Consider the following 19,422-nt stretch of genomic DNA (forward strand, 5'->3'; position numbering starts at 1 on the left):
AAAGTTTATTTAGACTTCTGGTTCTGACAAGATGGTAAACTGAACTGATGTGGACCTTTTTCCCAACACAAGCACAAAGGAAAGATGGATAAGATATACCAAAAGAATAATCTAGGACTGAGCATTAAAGAAAGAAGGGAAGGAAACTAAGTCAAAGCCATAATCATTACCATAGCAAAGGAGGGCCGGGGGTATGAGACCTTGATACAGTTATAGGAGTTAAGGTTTTCATGCCCACAGGAGGGAGAAGACCTGGCCGGGAACTGGAACTGAGAGCCCTGCAGAAAGCCAGGATCCAGGAAGGGCTGCTGGTCTTTGAACAGGGACCAGGAAGACCTTTCTCACAGCCCAGAGGAATGTCTGTATATGGCGCGGAGGGGAGGCGCTCCTTTGTGGGATGGGATCCCAAGCCTGTACCGCATGTGTGTGTCGAGGCTGAATGCACACTACCCGGGTTCTGGGAATCCTAAGCCAAGAGGTTAGCACCAAACTGGCAAAAGACCTACGGAACTCCCAGGATCATGGCAGAATAATGGCAAAAGCAATGAAAGAATGCATCCACAACCGGGGGCATATGGGACTCTCACAGTGAACACAATCCCTGCTTAAGACAATCTCCTGATAAAAAAGAACAAACCGTGTGAAAAAATGAACCGCCATAAAGGCAAGTCAATAGAGACTACATATGGGAGAACTGGTACCCTTAGAACTAGAAATAAGCGAACAATCAGAAAGAGGCTATAAAATGAGTGTAATCAAAATAACTGGAAGAGATGAAAGGAATAGAAATCATAGTGAAAAACCAGGACAGGAAAAAACGAACAGTAAAAAAAAATAATGGGCTGATTTTAAAAAGCTCCCAACGGAACTTCTAAAAATTAAAACTAAACACCCAAATCAGGAAGGGGTATCCAAGAGCAGATTATAAACAGCTATAAGGAGACCAGTAAACTGACAGACCTTTTTGAGGACGTGCCCCACAATGCAGCACTGGCAGAAAAGGAGGAGGAAAAAGAGAAAGAATAAGGTGGTAGGTTTCTAACAGGAGCTCCAAAAGAACAGATTAGGGAGAATAAAACAGAAAATAGATAATTTCAAAATGGGAAGAACTACACTGAGTCCTAAGCTGTACAGATGAATCTACTCTTAGACGTAACGTAGTAAAATGGCAGAACATCGAAGACAAAAGTAACGTCGCAAAAGCAACCAGAATGAAAAGGCACGTAAAGCTCCCTCAGGCTGCAGAGTGGACGCGCTGGAGGTGAAAGAGCTAAAGGCAGGGAGGGCATTTTGCACAGGAGCTCGGCCGTCCTGGCCGTGAAGAGGAGGACGGTGGGGAGTACTGTGGACAAAGCTGTTTGTCTGTGCAGGGTGCCACCATCCACAGAGTTGCTCCCAAGTCAGAAGCAGTCACTGGCCTCAGTACTGCTCCCACGGCTCTCAACTCTTACCGCTGAAGCGCACCCTGGAGGGTGCTGCAGTGCCTTCTTCTATTTACACAAACTCCTTGAGGTCACAGACCAGGCCCCATTTATCTCTGTCTCCCTAGTGCCTCGCACAATACATTGTGTGGAGTAGGGGCTTAATAAATGTTGAACTGAATTCTCATGAATCACTTGTTCACACTTTTAGGCCTGTTCTTTGCTCTCTGAAGAGACCTCCAAGCCCTAACTGGAAAAACATGACTTTCAATCAGTTCTGGATTCACTGGATTTAACATGCATATTAAAGGCAGGTGAAGTTTCTGCAACAGAGAAAAAGAAGGTGGCCCCAGGTCTGTGGGTTGCAGCTGGCAGTACCTGTCAGGGTGGTGGGGGGCCAGAGCCTCACACCTCTTAGATGCAGATTTGAACATTGTTTGGGAGGCTGGCAGAATAATTCAAGGAGAAGAGCTTTACTAATCTAACCTGAGGCACAACAGGTGCCTCAGCTTCTTTCCCCTAATGACCCCAGAGCTTTAAGAATGCTTATCTGAGAGCCGTGCCCTCCAGGGTCTAAGTCCCACCAGAGATGGACAAGTCCCAGGGCCTGTCCTCCCTGGAGCACAGAGGCTAAACGAGCTTCTTGACGGAGAAGAACGGGATGACACAGAGTCACGGATCGGGGCTACTAGGATATTCCAGGAAAGGAAGCTGGCACGAGAGTCCAGGAAGTATAAAAGCGGAGTGCCTACTTTCAGGACTACTCCATTTAATAGGAAAAGGCCACTGGGGAGAACTACCGAGCGCCACAGTACTTACTCAGAAAAACTTCTTTGCTGATGGACTGAATGTGGCAGGGATAAATACGAAAATGATTACAAATTATACTGCAGAGAATACCCAGGTAAAAGCGGTAGTTTCAATTATTACATGTACCAAACTAATATTCAGCTAATTTCTTTTATATGTAGAACCTCATCTCTCTGCTGCCGTTGCCTTCATGTAACTTGGCTGAGACAACATGGGCCCCTTAGGGCCTGGGCTGGAATCTCCTCATTTCCTAAACACCAATGTTGAGATTCAGGTAGTCGAGGGAACTGTCCCTAAAAGTAAACAGAGGAACACAGGGCAGAGCCTGGGAGAGAGGAGAAAGTCGCAGGCAAGCTCATGGGGTTCTCCATGCTTGACTTCACAGTTCACAGTGGGGAGGGGAGGCTGCCTTTGGACAGAGCGCTCACAGCTGAGGGCTGTCCGAGGACCGTGCACCAGCCTCTTCCCTACCCAAAACTCTGCCAGCTGCGGCCACGGTGCACGGATGCAGCCCTGCTGGCACTGGGAAAACAGAGGCGAAGTCATGAGGATTTTTCTGAGACGATTTTTCAGGAGAGGCAGTCAACATTTACTGTGGGCATTCTACGTGCTAGGCCGGCTGGCGGCAATGTCTTCCCGTTCAATCCCCATGACAATCATGCCAGAAGAGTTATCATTAGTCCCATTGTTCTTAACAGAAGAAGAAACCTGAGGCTCGGGGAGGTTAGAAAACTTGTCCACGGGTTGAGAATAAACTCCAAGGCTGCCTCTAGCAAGAGAGAACGGGGGGGGGGGGGGGGGGGACGGGACACACCACTGGGGTATCTGATAGTCACACTTTCCGAGACCATGGCTCCTACCCAGCTTCCTACACAAAGGCTTTCTTTTACAGGTCTTTGGCCCAAAGCTTATCAATACTTACAACTCCTACATTATCTCCTACATTGCTTATTCTGATAATATGCTAGGAGTTGGGAATTAGGCCAAGAAACAGAGTTAGGCTATTTTCTCCGATCGGTTTTAAAGACAACGTAAGTTGTTGTCACCGGACCTCTGAACTGCTCAGACATGAACTTAAAGCTGGTGCCCTTCTCCCACTGAACGAAAACTCTGCCAACCTTATTTCCAAAGAGCAGAGAGTCAGGCCAGAACTGGAGTATGTAAACACCCCTGAGCCTGACACCACTGTGTTTCTGCGGCCACAATCTGTCGTGTGACGGGCTGCCATCCACGGCCATCCAGCAAGCATCAGGGAGCTCAGGGCAGCGCTGACAAGGAGGGCTTATCGCTTACAATTCTCTCACTCCCTAACAATGCTTGCCCCTGCCACCAAGGGACTCGCTCACCTGTCCCCGTCAGTCCTGACCCCAGAGAAGTCTAGCCCTACTTCTGCACTGAACTAAGCATTATCAGAAGCTGAGATTGTATCTCTGACACAATGGCCTAGAAATCCTGTAACTGTCTTCCAGAAACAGTGCCATCCAAGAGGAGGAATGATGGTGTTAAAAGATGCTTGGTCAACCTTTTCTGAATGATTAACTTGGTGGGAATTGAGGGTACACGATAGCTGACGATAGCATCCTCCTAAAGATAAATTACAAAGAGGAATAATGCCTTGAAAGTAATCCGAATGGAAATTTGGTCACAAAGGCACACAGTAACCCATCTTCCACCCATAACAGAGCATGAGCTCTTGAAGAAAACGCGAGTTTCTCTTCTGGAAGGTAATGTATGATTCCACTGGCCTGTGCCTATTTGATCCTTCCACTGGATAAAATTAAACAGTTGGATATTCAAACAATTAGTCCTTGAGTCCGCTGGGACTATTCTTGTCATCAATGAGGTTTCCAAAAGTAGCAACTTGGGACATCAATTGCCTTTCATCTATTTTCTTCCCCGAATTAATGTGATAATGCTGACACTGCCTCACACAGCTGTGGCAAGTGACCTTGAACAAGTTACATACATTCCCTAGACCTCAGCTTCTGCAAGTACAACAACAATAAAAGAAAACTCTTCAGGTTACCATGAGAATTAAGTGGGATGACACACGTAGTGTCCCTGGACTGTGCCTAACACACAGTAGCAGCCCAAGGGTAGCTGCCCTCACCATTCATCAGTCCTTGTCATCATCAGGGCACACGCCCTTTATCTCACTCATCACCACTTTCACTGGCCCACAGACAAAAATACACAGTCAAGGAGGCAGTCCGTGATGAAGAGAAGAGGTGTATAAAACTATGCCAGGCGCCACCTTTCTAATAAGGCCCCAACTTAAACCTCTGTAAGCACCCAGAAGTACCCTGACTCTAAAATCCCCAAGGTAAGGGGGCGGCGAGGGATAAACTGGGAGATCGGGATTGACATATACACACTACTATATATAAAACAGATAACTAATAAGGACCTGCTGTATAGCACAGGGAACTCTACTCAATACTCTGTAATGACCTATATGGGAAAAGAATCTAAAAAAGGAGTGAATATATGTATATGTGTAACTGATTCACTTTACTGTACACCTGAAAATAACACAACATTGTAAGTCAACTACACTCCAATAAAAAATATTTTAATAATTTAAAAAACTTTTTTAAAGAAAGAAAGAAAGAAAAATTCACAAGGTGGAGTATCACAACAAACCCATAAACATAGTTTAGTCAGACTGAATGACAACAAAAGCCAAAGTCACACCGTGAACCCAATTAGCAAGTGCATGATTGGAGATGAAGTGGGTAGGGGAGTATCTAGAGGAGCTGGAGCCTGGAAAGGAGGCTTTGCTTTGAAATAGACTTCTAATACATTACACCTGCTCCTACACAAGTATTCCAAGTCCTATATTGAAGGGCAAAAGAGATTTTACAGGAAACATTTTTGTGCCAGCTATTTTCTAGTACAGTCACAAAAAGTGTGATTCCCTCCCTGACAATCCCTTTGTCGGGGAAGCCCAGTGTAAGGAAGGCTATGGGTGCTACCTCTGCAGGACATGGTGAGCTGACACTCTTTCCCACAGAGTGACTTACTTGTTGCTGTCACGGTACTCGTAGACGTGACATCCTTGAGGCAATCCTGTCTTGTGGTCCAGAGTAAAAGCAAGCTTTAGCTGAATAAGGAGAGAAGAGAAAAACAAGTAAGTTTCAGGTAGCATGCTCTATTCATTCTGACAGCTGAAATGAAAAGCAACAACAGCAAGACGAGCGAAATCACACTCCCTCAAGATGATGTGTTGTGGAGAACCCGGGTCTGCCCGCTCTGGGAAGAGCCCGCACCTTACGGGGACACTGTTGTCAAGGAGGACTGTTACCAGGACTTGACTTCTTCAGTTAGCATGCAACCAATTTTTTCTATTAAGCACCTACTTTGTGCCAGACACTGAGCTAGCTGATGGGGAAAGAACAGTGAACAGTAAGCAGAGAGGATCTTATGGTCTAGTAGAGGAGACAGACATCAATCACATAATTATGCTGATGAATGGAAAAACTTTTTTTATATATATGAAACTTTGAAATAGGTTCTCTAAAGAAGGAAAAAACCTCCCATGTTTCTATAGAAGTAAATAACCTGACCTAGACTGGGAAAGTGGGAAGGAGGGGTTACCTAGACTGTGGAAAGGATGGATGGGGAGAGAAGAGGGTCCTCCTCAGCAGAGAACATAACATGTATAGAGCCCTCGGTGCAGGAGCTGCAGGAACTGAAGGATGTGTATGGGGAAATGGTGGGCAACGATGCTGGAGAGGAAGGCCAGGGCAGGGTACACAGGACCTTCTCAGCCATGTTAGAGTTTTTGGCCTTTACCTTACTAGCAAAGCGAAGCCTCTGACATGTTTTAAGAAGCGGGTGTGTGACATTACCAAAGTTAAGTTTTAGCAGGATCCCTCTAGCTACTGCATAGAGAAAAGATTGTAGAGGAGAGAGCAGAAGTAGGGGCCCCGTGGGAGGCTACCGAGTAGTGCAGGTGAGCAGTGATGCGGGCTGGGACGAGAGGGCAGTTGGGCAAGATGGAGAGAAATGGACAATTTGAGATCTCAAGTAAATTTTTAGAAGTAGAATCGGCAGAATATGCTGATGGATTTGGTGTTGGGGAGTGGTGAGGACAGAAAAGAAGAAATCAAGGATGGTTCAAGTTTTTGATTTAAACAACCAGGCAGGTGGTGGTTTCATTGCTGAGTGAGAAGATTGAATGCGGGGATGGGCAGAGAGTCCAAAGTCTGGTTCTGGACATGTTAACATTTTTTTGGCTGTGCCACGAGGCATGTGGGATCTTCCCTGACCAGGGATCGAGCCCGTGCCCCCTGCAACCCTGCAATGGGAGCAGAGCGTCCTAATCACTGGACCGCCAGGGAAGTCCTGGACATGTTAACTTTGAGGCACTCAGTAGCTTTTCCTGATTAGGGAAGGTCAGGAACAAGGAATCTGGTAATAAGCTCTGGATTCTGTCTTACCCCTAGGTTCTTCATGACATTTTTTTTTTCTTAAATTCCATATATATGTGTTAGCATACAGTATTTAAGACACAGACCTACTAGAGAATGGACTTGAGGATATGGGGAGGGGGAAGGGTAAGCTGTGACAAAGCGAGAGAGAGGCATGGACATATATACACTACCGAATGTAAGGGAGATAGCTGGTGGGAAGCAGCCGCATAGCACAGGGAGATCAGCTCGGTGCTCTGTGACCACCTGGAGGGGTGGGATAGGGAGGGTGGGTGGGAGGGAGGGAGACGCAAGAGGGAAGAGATATGGGAACATATGTATATGTATAACTGACTCACTTTGTTATAAAGCAGAAACTAGCACACCACTGTAAAGCAATTATACTCCAATAAAGATGTAAAAAAAAAAAAACCTCTGGATTCTGAGGGGAGCGCTCGGGCGTTGCTGGGAAGCCCGAGCTCAGTGAGTTGTGTGTGTCTTGCTAGAGCCCAGTTGGCTATGGCAGCTCTAACGTTTCCAAATGCAGGGCCATTTACTAGATTTACAAATTCACCGGGTTTAAAAACCACCAGGGACGGAATTCCCTGGTGGTCCAGTGGTTAGGACTTGGTGCTTTCACTGTGGTGGCCCGGGTTCAATCCCTGGTTGGGGAACTATACGATCCTTCAAGCTGCACCGCGAGGCCAAACAAACAAACTAATAATAAGTTAAATTAAATTAAGAAATGAAAATCACCAGGGAAGTTTTAACTAAAATTAACTGCACGTTAGGAGGATACATTGTTACAACTTTTTTTTTTTTTTTTAACTGCAAGGCTGTTGACACAACTAATGATCTGCATCATTAGATGCTGGATGATTTTTCTCTTCCTTAGAGGGAAACGAGCTTGTAGGAATGGCCTGTCCTCTCACTGACCCAGATGAAAATACAAAAACAGAAACAAGCCCTCCTTTACCATCATGGACCCAGGAACTTCAAGTCAAAGGCATGTTTTCCCCACAGAGCACTGCTTGGATCTTCCAAGCCCTCTTTCAGTAAAACAGAAAACAATTATTCAAAAATATCTGTTAATTACAACCCTTTTTTCTTTACTTCCCTCTTTGTAGTTAAGGTAAGGCCTATATTCATTTAGTCCACTTCAGACTGCACTGCTTAGAAATTTTCAAATCCTTCAATTCAGTGATTCAAGTTATGAATTTATGGCTTAGAAAAATTATTATAAACGTAGGAGGAAAAGTGGGGTTTTTTTTTGCAAAACTGTTTACCTCAGTATTATTTACTGGAAAGACTCTAAAAAACCAACAATAGCAAAATAGTTAAATAAACCATACTGTAGTCACATGCAGAATAGCAGGCAGCCATTAAACTGTTTATGAAGAACTTTTGTTAACCTGGGAAAGTATCTGGATTAGATGAAAAGCAGCAGGATGTGTACTCAATTATATAGGAAAAAGACTACATTAAGAAAAGAACAAAGAACGCATAGAAGACTGGAACGATATCAAAATGGCAACAGTGATTGCTTTACTTTTTTTGCATTTTCCCAAGTCTTTATGAGAAGCATGACGAGATATAAGCTGTTGTCCTTAGTCATGAAGGAATTATGGGAAACTTCATTCCTGGGGGATTCTCAAGGTCAAGAAACTATATGTACACCAATTCAACAATAAGGTGAGTAAGCAGAGGTGGTGATGGAGATGGGGAGAGAGGAAATGGGGACAGAAGAGCCCTCATATTTATTGAAAGCCTACCAAGTAAAGGCTTTCCTTTATCCTGACCACAACCATTTGGTTTTTTGTTTGTTTTGTTTTTTTTGTTTTTACGTTTTTGGGTTTTCTTGGGGGCGTGCCGCACAGCTTGTGGGACCTTAGTTCCCCGGCCAGGGGTCGAACCCGGGCCCTTGGCAGTGAAAGTGCGGGGTCCTAACTACTGGACCGCCAGAGAAGTACCCCATGACCACAGCCATGTGAATTCGGTATTACTATTTCCTTTTCACAGGTGACGAACTTGAGTTGGAAAAAGGTGAAGTAATTTGTTCAAACCACAATTAGAACTGGAATTTCAACCAGAACCTGTGTTCTTGCCACCTTAACCAGAATTTTGGACTTGGTGATGGCCCGGAGATAATAAAGTCTGCAAAAGAGAGAGGAGCCAAAGACAATGAATGTCTAAGGGTTTCTGCCTTGGAGAGCCAGGTAGATGCTTCCCGTGATAAGGAGGAATGGCAGGGCCGGGAGTGCTGATTTTAAGGTGCCCAAGAGGTATCTTAGTGGAGGTGACCAGTAGGCAGCTGTGTAAACAATTCTGAATTTTATAAGCAAGACCGTAACCTGGAGGTACAGGTCTGGGAAAATTTGGATGCGAAGACAGATGGCAACTGAAGCCACTGGAGCGGATGAGATGGTCCTGAGAGAGTATGTTGAGTGAAAATGAGGTTTTCGATAGAACAGCTACATTTAAGAGCTGGACAACAGACACTGAGAAGGGGTAGCCATGGTGTTCTAAGTTATGACGTTACAGGAGCCAAGGCGGGAACACGTCGTAAGGAGGGAGCACTCAGCGGCGTCAAATCCTTCTAAGAGGTCAAGTAAGAGAGGAACAAGCATCTGAACCAAGAATCCGCTGGATTTAGCAACGAGAACCCTCAGGACAGCGGTGGGAGCAGAGGTCAGGGCGTGATGGGCTGACAAATGAGCAGAGCGTGAGGAAGTGGGGATCATGAGTGTTAACTCTTTCAGCAAACTGGAGAGTGGCTGGGAAGAGCCAAGGTGAATGGAACGGAACGGGACTGGCTACCAGGATGCGGGATTGAAGGAGAGTGGACTGTAAGATGACAGAGACTTGTTTAAATGCTGATGGAAGGAGGAAATATAGAGGGAGGGGTTGAAGACACAGGAGACAGATGCCTGAGATGACAGGAGGGGGTGGAATCCGACATGCAAGCGAAGACCCTTTCTCACTGCAGCGGTAGGGAAGGCGGGGTGGGGCTGAAGATCTATCTATGGATTTGGGGGGGGGGGGTATGCGGGCATGGTGGTGGTTTGGAATGTGCCAGCCTGATTATTGTTCTTTTCTAAGAACTAGGAGGCCAAATTACCTGCAAGGAATGGAGGGTTTGGTGAGGGAAGGAACGAAAGTTGGAGGAATATGATGAAAGTTTGAAATTGCTTCTCTGGAGAACAGGAAAAGCAGCTGACCGGAGACGAGCATAAGGGTTGCCAGGGAGCATTATGGGTCTAGCTGAGGCCACAGGATCTGAGGTCACCGTAGCAACCATCTGTCCAGATGATTTTTTTTTCTAGCAACCTAGATGCTGGAATGAAGAAAGTTAGGTGGGTGTGGAGCTGAGCATTTGCCAGAAAGGTCTGAGGGAAGAATAGGTTTGAGGGATCAAGGGAGTAGAGGTATAATACTGGCAACAGACGGATCAGGGACTCTATGGGGAAATAGGCAGGAAATACAGATGGAAGGGACTGACTGGAAGAAAACAGAAGAGTCTGGGTGAAGGAGGTCTTGTATGGAGTTAATATTCTTTGAGTACGTCCTCTGTCCTAGGCACCTTTCACGTGTGACTTTATTTAATCGTCCCAACAACCCTGCGAGCTTGGCTCCTATCCTTACACTGCAGAGTAGTTTACGTAAATTAGCAAGTAAGTGGCAGAACTGAAGTGTAGTCCATGTTGCTAACCACTGGCCTATACTGGCCTCCTGGGTGTCCATGAGGTCAAGGAGAGGGTTTGTGGGAGTCACTGGGTGAGGAAGTCGGGGGCACTGGAGGCTGTGGTCAGAGAGAAGGCCATGTCTGATCCTGGAGATGGAACAATCACAAGATGCAAGGAGAAGTCGAGAAACGGAGAGTCAGAGGTTGGGGTGGGGCGTGGGGTCCTCCATGAGAGGTCTGACATTCATTCAGGACGATGAGATGCTGCTGCCCAGATAAACCAGTCCACAAAGCGTGTCCCTGCAGGTGTGTAGGTATGTATGGGTGTGGGAGTAGGCGCCTACTATGTGCACGGTTTAATACATGAATGAATCGGTCCAGCTGGTCCCTAGAGCAGACGTAAGTGCATGTCTAGCAGTCATTTCCTCCTTCCTAATGGTATTCTAGTTTCATTCAGCTATACGCCCTCCCACCCCAGGCCAGGGGATTCAAGGGGAAGCAGATCCAATCTCCGTGGCTGGACCTGGCCGTTCTAAGGTAACCTCATGCACCTTTCAGTAACTGATCAGGAACCCAAGCCAGCCAGTGCACGGCATTTCCTGGCCCTAGGCACTGCTTCAGGAATGGTCATGTGATCCAATGGAGGCCAGTGTTTGCTGGGTGCTTCCAGGCACGAGGGTCAGAACTGCTGCAACTTGCTTGCTACCAGCCTGAGAATGAAGCCAACTCACACAGGAAGCAGACTCAAAAGACTCAGAGAAAAGCAGAGCCAGGGCCTCGATGGAGCTGTGCCCGGTCTCTGCCAGCCTTCCGGGCCTCGGCCGCTCTTTGTAATTGCTCATTATTTCTCTCGAGGACACCGACACACTCCACTGCCCTGGCTCTGCTCTCTCTAATCCACTCTCCATAACACAGCTGAGCCATCCTTCTAAACACAAGCCTGATGACACTTCCATCTGTAAGGACCTTGATGGCTTCCTGCTGTCTATATGTCGGAAATATATTCATGAATTAAACACGATCCAGGCCCTCTGGGGGTTGGTTGCCCACGTGAACAAATATGGACTGTGACCAAGGGACTGGTGGGGTGGCAAGTGCCGAGGAGGGTATGCCAACCCGGAAGGGCCCCAGGGCAGAAGATGGGCGTCTTGAAGGAGAAACACGAGTCTGCCAGACAGGGAAGAGCGCCCTGGCGTCATCCTGCTGCAAAGCTCTGTGCATTCCTTCTACAACTGCACAGCTCACTGCATGAGGCTGGACCAAGCCGTGCACACTCTCCTACCTCTGGGCCCCTCCTTGTGCCACGACTGCTTCCAGGGGAGCCCTTCCTGTCTGTCCCAGCAAGATCCCACACATCCTTTGAGATTCTCTCTGTAAAACTGGACCTTCTATTATTCCCTCCTCTGGTAACTGGAGGCAGGGCCGCTCTCCCCAGTGAGTCCGAGGGTTCGGGATGGGTAGCTTCGCCAGGTACCCTGGGCACTCAGTGCCCTTATCTCTGTCCACAGCAGGTGCCCAAAGCATGTCGCTGAGCTGAACTGCAGAGTAGAGATTTGGAGCATCTCGTTTACCTGTCAGCGACTAACTGCTCCAGTCATTTAATTTACAGACACAGGGACTTCCCCGGTGGCACAGTGGTCAAGAATCGCCTGCCAAAGCAGGGGACATGGGTTCGAGCCCTGGTCCAGGAAGATCCCACATGCCGTGGAGCAACTAAGCCCATGTGCCATAACTACTGAGCCTGTGCTCTAGAGCCCGCGAGCCACAACTACTGAGCCCACGTGCCACAACTACTGAAGCCCGTGCGCCTAGAGCCTGTGCTCCGCAACAAGAGAAGCCACTGCAATGAGAAGCCCGCGCACCGCAACGAAGAGGAGCCCCCGCTCGCCGCAACTAGAGAAAGCCCGCGTGCAGCACCGAAGACACAACGTAGCCAGAAATAAATAATTAAAAAAAAATTTTACAGACACAGAATCATGTTCCCCTGCAAGCTCCTAGTCACCCAATTTCATCCGAGTTTGTAATCACTCTCACCTCTGTAGAGAGATTCTGCCACACGTGTGCCACCCCTCAGTCGCTGTGCCACCAGACTACAAGCAGTGGCTCAAATCCTCTCGGTGCCCAGAGGCTCCCATCTTGCCAGAGTGCCTATGAAGAGGCACTCGGTCCTTCACTCAACAGTATTTACTGAATACGTCCCATGAGCCTAGCGTGGCAAGGAAACGGGCAGGCCTACAGGCTGCCATCTGTGCCAGTGCGGGCTCTAATCAAGGCCTGCAGGGGTCCATCCACAGAGTGGCTCAGCTTGGAACGCTGGCCTGCAAGGATGACAGCTACTCCGAGATTTCATGAGGTCCGGCTTTCCCTTTCCAGAGGCAGCTGCCATTGTCAAGCAGAAGAGCCTGCTATGAGTCAACCTCTTCCCTGGGAGGACAGTTTCCAACCGCACAACATCCCTGGTACTGGGTAAGGAGGGAAGGCAGCAAAGGGCCCACGAGGCAGTGACAAGGCTGCTCTGTCAGCCTCTTGCAGCAGAGGAAGGAGGCCTTTAAATGGGTCTAGTTAGAGATAAGCCTTTCCTCTGGACAAAGGACAAGCCAATCTCTCTCAAGCAGGAAAGAGAAGAGCCTTCTGCTTTCAGGGGCTCAGGCCAGACCACAGAGGAGGGTAGGCCCTGGGCAGCTGGAGCGTGAGACTCCTGCTGGGAGCCCTCCTGCCTCAGGGAAACCGGCACCGTGGGCAAGCTGACGGAGCCTGGGTGAGTGGAAGGGGCCGCAGTCCTTCCCCACGGGCTGTGGGAACGTGGGGGTAGAGGCCCTACGGGGGTTGGTAGGTCTGCAAAAGGTCCTCCTGCAGCCCCTCCGGGTCTAGGGCAGGAGAGGGAGGCAAGGGAGGCCACAGGGCCATCCTCCCAGCTGGTGACAACAGGTGAGCGGTAAGAACGACCGATTCAGGACTAACGAAGGCTTCCTCAGGGTTCTCAGACGTTGCTTGAGGAAGAGGCTTTAGGTGAACCTAAGGGGAAGAATGAACGCCCCAGGCTAAGCAGCAGAGGGGTCCATGGAGTCACTTAATGTAACCATTAAAGGAAGCATGACCTTACTCTGTACCCCAGCCCAGTGAAGCCAATGGGCCAGATTACATTCATAAGAATAACTGAGAAAGAGTGACGGGACGGGACAGGAAAGGTGGCTGAGGGGTGGCTTGCTAGATGTTCCCCTGGGCTAATGCGCAAATTGGTCCCTAATCTGCTCAGGTGCACAGCTGGCTTTCCCAAACAGCCACATTCCTGGAGAACATACACACAGGCCACTTGGTACTGAACTCCATCAGCTAAGTAATACCAGCTCAGAGCCTTTGGTGCTTTTGAAAACGCTGGCCTGACTTTGGTAGGGTAAGAGATGTGTTAAGAAGTTTAGCAATTGCCTGTCTCGTCCACAACAGCTCCAAGATGACCTCTGGCAGGCAACCGGCTCTCTTTCTGGCCATGGGCTGGACGGCACTTGCAGGCCGGGCATAAAAGAGTGGGTCCCCTCTCTGCAGGCTGCTCCGTGACCAAACAGGGGCAACCTCCACGACCCAGCACCGAGCTCCTCTCACAGGGGAGTAATGAGAGAGGTAGCTGGTGAAAGCAGAGTGCTGGTTCTGTGGCCAGCATTGCTCCAGTTCAAACCAACATGGGTTCTCCGGGATGCCAGTGAGCTTGCTTCAATCTGCTAGCTATTAGGACCAAGGTTCAAATGCAGGTCAAGGACCAGACTGGGAAGCCTCCAGCCTCTGCATGGCCGACTCTTCCCCTCACAGTCCACTGGTCTTGCAGGGTGTCCAACTCTTCCTTAAGCTGAAAGTGGCAAACCCCATCATAGTTCAAACATCTGAGGTATGCCATTTACGGCATACTTAAAAAGAAGAGAAAAGTTACCTCTACCTGAGCCTTGGTTTTGCAATTGAAAAATCTTATTAGAAGGAAATCTTCACATTCTCTGAGGTGATCTTTAGTTTCTCTTCTTTAGTTTTCGTTGTTTGGTTTGGATTTCCTAAGCATTATTTTTTTTCCCATCTCCTCTCTGCTTTCTTTTATAAGACAAAGATGCTGTGGACTTGGCTTTCGCTTGGTTCACAGTGACTCTACGGCAATGTATTAAGTTTCTTTCTCCTAAGTCCACTGAAGTCTTTTTGGACTTGGAGAAAGCTTTTTAAGAAAGAACTTGCTCATTCAGCAGGATTTTCCTCCCCACCCCAAGCTCTGGTTCTGACCTGGAAAAAATAAGAGTGAGAAAGTGCAAGAGAATCCTGCAGTCCTGATGCTCAACTGCACAAACCACAAAAAAGAGCCTCGCTCCAGTAACGTAATCATGGAGATTTCTGGCACCTTGGTCTTTCAAGAAAAATACATCCATCTGCTGGCACAGGGACCCATCAAACTAAATCCTGTTCAGCATGGAGTTCCCGACTCATTAGTGTTGGAAAGTCTATAGCGAGGCTGGCCGCTCCCACTGGATGACGCCTCCCTGCAGCGCCGTCGGTAAACCCCACAGCTGTGTTTTCACTTAAAGCCACTTCTCCTGACTCCACTGCACCTTGTTCCAGAGGCTCGTTCTATCCTCATGAAGGTTAAAAATGACAGGTCAAGGATTCTTCAGTGCTGAAGTTTTACTTGCTCAGAAGAAAAGCCGCCTGTCTCTGGAGCTACGGTCAATCCATAGAGAAGGCTGTTCTTTAGTCAGGAGTCACAGAGGCCAACCTGGTTGGTTCATACTGGGTTTGCCTCAGTCAACAAGCCAGTCCCGGGAGAGAAGAGCCCTGACCCCTCCTGCCCGCCTGTCTGAGGGTTACTTCATGGCTCACCAGCAAGGCCGGGGCAGTAGAGCTCTGTGGGCCATGACTCCGCAGCACCTCTGCTTTTAGCGCTGGGTGAGACCGGCACAGACGAGCTCATTCCCCTTCCCAGCACCTGTGTTAGCAGAACAGGCGTTCCCTTGCCCCAGCTTTCCTGATCAGGCCTTCCCTGGTCACTGGGCCACGTTTTTACCCTGCAAATTCCTGAGAAATATGGCAACGGGGAACACAAAGCACGGTGAACAGGTCTGCACGTGTCGTATGCAGAGGGACGCTGCAACCGACGTGCTCGACCCACTCACAGCAGGAGCATTTTTGAGGATTTTCACAGCCAAAGAGGGTGACTTCTGTTGGGACATTACCCGACCAGAGCCATCTCTGCTCAGAGCTCTAGGGCTCAGGCCAACCACTCTTCAGGGACTGGAACTGCCCAAAGCTGCTTCCGCAGGGAAGTGCCCATGTTGACTGTGGGAACTGCATGTGGCCCCTCCACATGCATGGAGGTGGCTGTGCATCGTACAGAGAGATTGTCTGGGTCTCCTGGCATTTAGAATATATCAGTTTTGCAGCCTAGCCACCTACTTTCTAAAGCTTGTGGTCCTGCCCCAAACAGTGGAGAATGTCCACCTGCCAGAGCCTCCCACTTCAGCGCCTCTGCTACATAGTTTCCATCACACACACAGCGGACACCAGGGAAATGTGTCAGAAGCAGTCTAAGTGACAGGCTATCTGCTCACTCAGGCAGGTGGTCTAAGCTTTGTCCTTGAGTCAAGTTAGGCTACAGGGAAGATGACACGAGCTTGTTCACTAGCTTACTTGCCTTCCTCAAGCTGTGTTTTATCCTTCAACTTTCACCTGAGTTTAAGAAATAGCCTTATAATACCTCCTTCTTCATTGGCCACAAATGTAAAAATGTGTCCACTATAACACTTAATGCCCCCACTATCAAGCCTCACGTGAGAAACTGCTTTTAGTGCTAGGAAAAGTATCCCTTGACTTTCAGTGAGATTTGTTATAAGAAATAACCTTATGAAATCTGTCTCTTCCCCACAAAGCAGGAAGCTATTTCTGCATTTCTGATACTCAAGTCAGATAATATGACACCCAGTCACAGGAATTATGCTCTCTTACAGATGTCCTATTACTTCTGCCTCTTTTCCTTGGCTCTGATTTTCTGTCTTTCTTTCTACTGTATTCATTTTACTGTTTATTTCCTTGTTGCAAGTCTTCTCAAATCCTTTTTGGAAACAGATGAGAGTATACATAAATAAAATAAAGTTCTTCAAAATATAAGCCAAACATACATAAAAATATGAGAGCCAGGCAAGTTCGAATACAACTTGATTCAACAATGATCATGACGGCAGGCATTCAGTTCATGGAAGAAAGAAAACGGGTCATTCTCATACATGCCTCAGAGCCAGTGATCAAGCTGGCTCTAGTCTTGAAAAAACAGGAGAGAACAGAATGATCTTCCAGGGAATTGGCCTCAGTTTCCAGGGACTTGAGGAGTTGAAGGAGTTATATAACCCCAAGCTGGGAGCCAGCAGCTCTGGCCTTGTCTCTGTTCTTCCCCAGACTCTGGGATGGTGTGGGGTTCTGATGACCTTAGCCTTCCCACCTGTAAAATGGAGCTGAGTTCCTCTATGGTCATCCTTGTGGTTTATTTTACAGATGAATGTGAGATACTTTCTAGGTTTACGGGAAGAAAGCCTCCATAATAAGTCCCTGCTATACCGGTCAGAAGAAAAGCTCTGAAGATTTTCGGAGGACCAGCGCTCACCTTTTAATGAGAAAGAGGTGGCAGTGAAGTATTCCCCTGCATAAAGCTGTGTTACGTAGCCAAGAGCGACTGTCGAAGTTCATGACTTGATTCCATGCCCACTGTGCTTCCTTCCTCCCAGATGAGGCCAAATGTCTGAACAACATATTCCAGGACAACATCCTAAGGTCCCTTCTGGTCCTGGGGCAGCCAGTCTGCCCTACTGTCCTCCTCCTGCAACCAGCCTTCAAGCTGCAGCAGTGGGCTTGGCAGCACCTCCTGGCACAAGATCACTGGCCACAGCCATCCAGTCACAAAGTGTCTGTTGACCTGACGCTTCCTGGGGTGCTCAGAACAATCTGGAAGGGACACCTAGGAGGCCCATACCTGGGGACAGCGCTTCCTGGGTTGCTCAGAACAGTCTGGAAGGGACACCTAGGAGGCCCACCTGGGGTTACCGGAGGTTCCTACTCTCATCCAAAACAATTACTAGTGTCTTAAAGAGCCTTTCTCTTTTTGAACAATATATCAGTCTAATAGGTGCCATTCTAACTATGGTAAAGGCCAAAGAACATACGGGTGTTGTGAACTTTAAAGAAAATACAGAAAGAAGCTTACAGCTAAGATGAAATGCAAAGATCAAAAAAATTAAAGAGGTTAGTAGAGGATATTAGAAAGGGCTGGGATCCAGCAAGAAGGAAAATGAACAGACTTTCTATGCCTTGCTAGCTGAAACATCAGCTTTGGTAATAGAGAATCCTTGGATAATCTCACATAGTTGAAAATCATTTAAGAAACTAGACACAATGTTAAATGTTAAAAAAATAAGTTTCACAATAATCTTAGGGGAACATTTTCATTAAGCAGAAATCTGTTTTCTCTCCAACCTTTGTATAATCTTTCTAGGGGCTCTGGGCTGGAATTCAGGGGACAGTCAGAGGCTCTCACAGTGACCTTGGGGATCCTCTAGAATAACTGCCCACAGCACTGGACAAGTTTTCTTTCTAGCACTCTAAAGAGCTCAAGCTTTGCTGCGACCCTCCTGCCTGGGACACAGGTCTTACTATACCAGAAATAAGCTCATTTCGCTTTCGAGTGGGTGTACCTACAAACAACAAGCAACACTGTAGAGAAGTAAAGGGTGTGGACACTTCAGGCTGGTTTTGAAACCTGGCTTTACTTCCTATGAGCTACACGACCCCTGGCAAGTTACCTTACCTATTTGTACCTCAGTTTCCTCCTCTGTAAAATGGGGACAATAATGGTACCTAGTTCATATGGTTGTGAAAATTAAATGAGGGGAAAGAAAACACATTATAACAATACCTGACGATGGCAAACACTTGATAAGTGTTCCTGATGTCATAAAGCTTAGGGTTATTTCTTATAATGAGTTGAGATCAAATTTAAAAGAGGATGCACTGGAACAAGCTGACTGGGTGGGACTCAACAGTCCCAGATGTGATCACTCTAAAACCCAAGGAATTTCCACATTAATAGGGTTCAACTTCTTAACTGGAACAATATTTGGGAAGCCACTTCTCTCTGTGAAGGACACACAGCAGGAGAGCACTCCGCAGGAGGACACATGCTTCAAAGTGTCCCGTCTTCTTCAGCGGCCCTGCCGGCACTTGCGGCGGCTCGGTGGCCGGGCAGCCCTACTGTATTCCCAGGTGACCAGCTCTCCTGGGCTGCTTCCCACTAAAGTGGCAGGCAGGGAGGCCGTGGTGCCCCTACATGAGGCTCACTCCTCAACAGAAAAGCCTCCAAGGCCCTGCCAGGTTGGCAGATGTGCCTCAACATGGAGGCTGCCCAGCACCTCTGCACTGGCAACAACTTGTCTGTTAATCTCCGCTTGGGAAAGGAAGAGGCCGCAGAGACCTGCTAGAGCATGGCAGAGGGCTGGCTTCTGACAGTCCGGATGTGGGAAAATTGCTTCTATCGTGGTCTGATTCTTCTCAAGTTGAAACAAGTCTCCAGCTGTCTGTTTGTTTAACTACCATACCGTCCAACGAGATTGTAAACTCCAATAGAGAAATCCCAATCGATTACTGTTTCTGAGCCCCACGAACCTTTATTAAAAAAGAACTTCTAGGTGATGTAGGGGCCTGCAGTAAGCCGCAGAAATACGAGGTTCCATATTCAACCAGACACAGCACCAAGAACTTCACATGCACAGGTACTATTACTGCCATTTTAAAGGTGAGGGAACTGACGTGCAGAGAGGTTAAGTAACTTGCCTGCCCAACCAAGGTCAGGTGGTATAGCAATCAACACCTGGCAGACCTAGAAATGGAACCCAAACCCATCTAACTACAGTCTGTGCACTTCTCACTGGGCCACACTTGCTATTTCTTCATCTATAAAGAGGGCACCAAGCTGGAAGCCGGGGGCTCCAACAATTTTCTTCTCTCCTCTAGATTCCAGCAGGCGTAGGACAGCAACTGGGGTTCAGAGAGTCAGTCTCTCAGGGCTCATTGGCAACGGTCTGACGGA

General features: G+C 47.8%; 1 protein-coding gene across 10 annotated transcripts in view; it reads right to left on the bottom strand.

Annotated features, from left to right (window-relative positions):
• Positions 1 to 19,422, bottom strand: part of DIS3L2 (DIS3 like 3'-5' exoribonuclease 2) — a 373,313-nt gene that overhangs the window by 33,429 nt on the left and 320,462 nt on the right. For all 10 annotated transcript variants that reach the window (XR_003793808.1, XR_003793807.1, XM_029224426.1 and 7 more), the window contains exon 14: positions 5,255 to 5,334. Coding sequence is in view for 8 of the 10 variants with exons in the window: in XM_029224426.1 (XP_029080259.1) it covers positions 5,255 to 5,334 (80 nt within the window). In the remaining 2 variants the exon portion in view is untranslated. The remainder of the gene's footprint in view (positions 1 to 5,254; positions 5,335 to 19,422) is intronic.

Source organism: Monodon monoceros, unplaced genomic scaffold (genome assembly GCF_005190385.1).
Source record: "Monodon monoceros isolate NGI ecotype Baffin Bay Population unplaced genomic scaffold, NGI_Narwhal_1 Super_Scaffold_16, whole genome shotgun sequence".
Lineage (NCBI taxonomy): Eukaryota > Metazoa > Chordata > Mammalia > Artiodactyla > Monodontidae > Monodon > Monodon monoceros.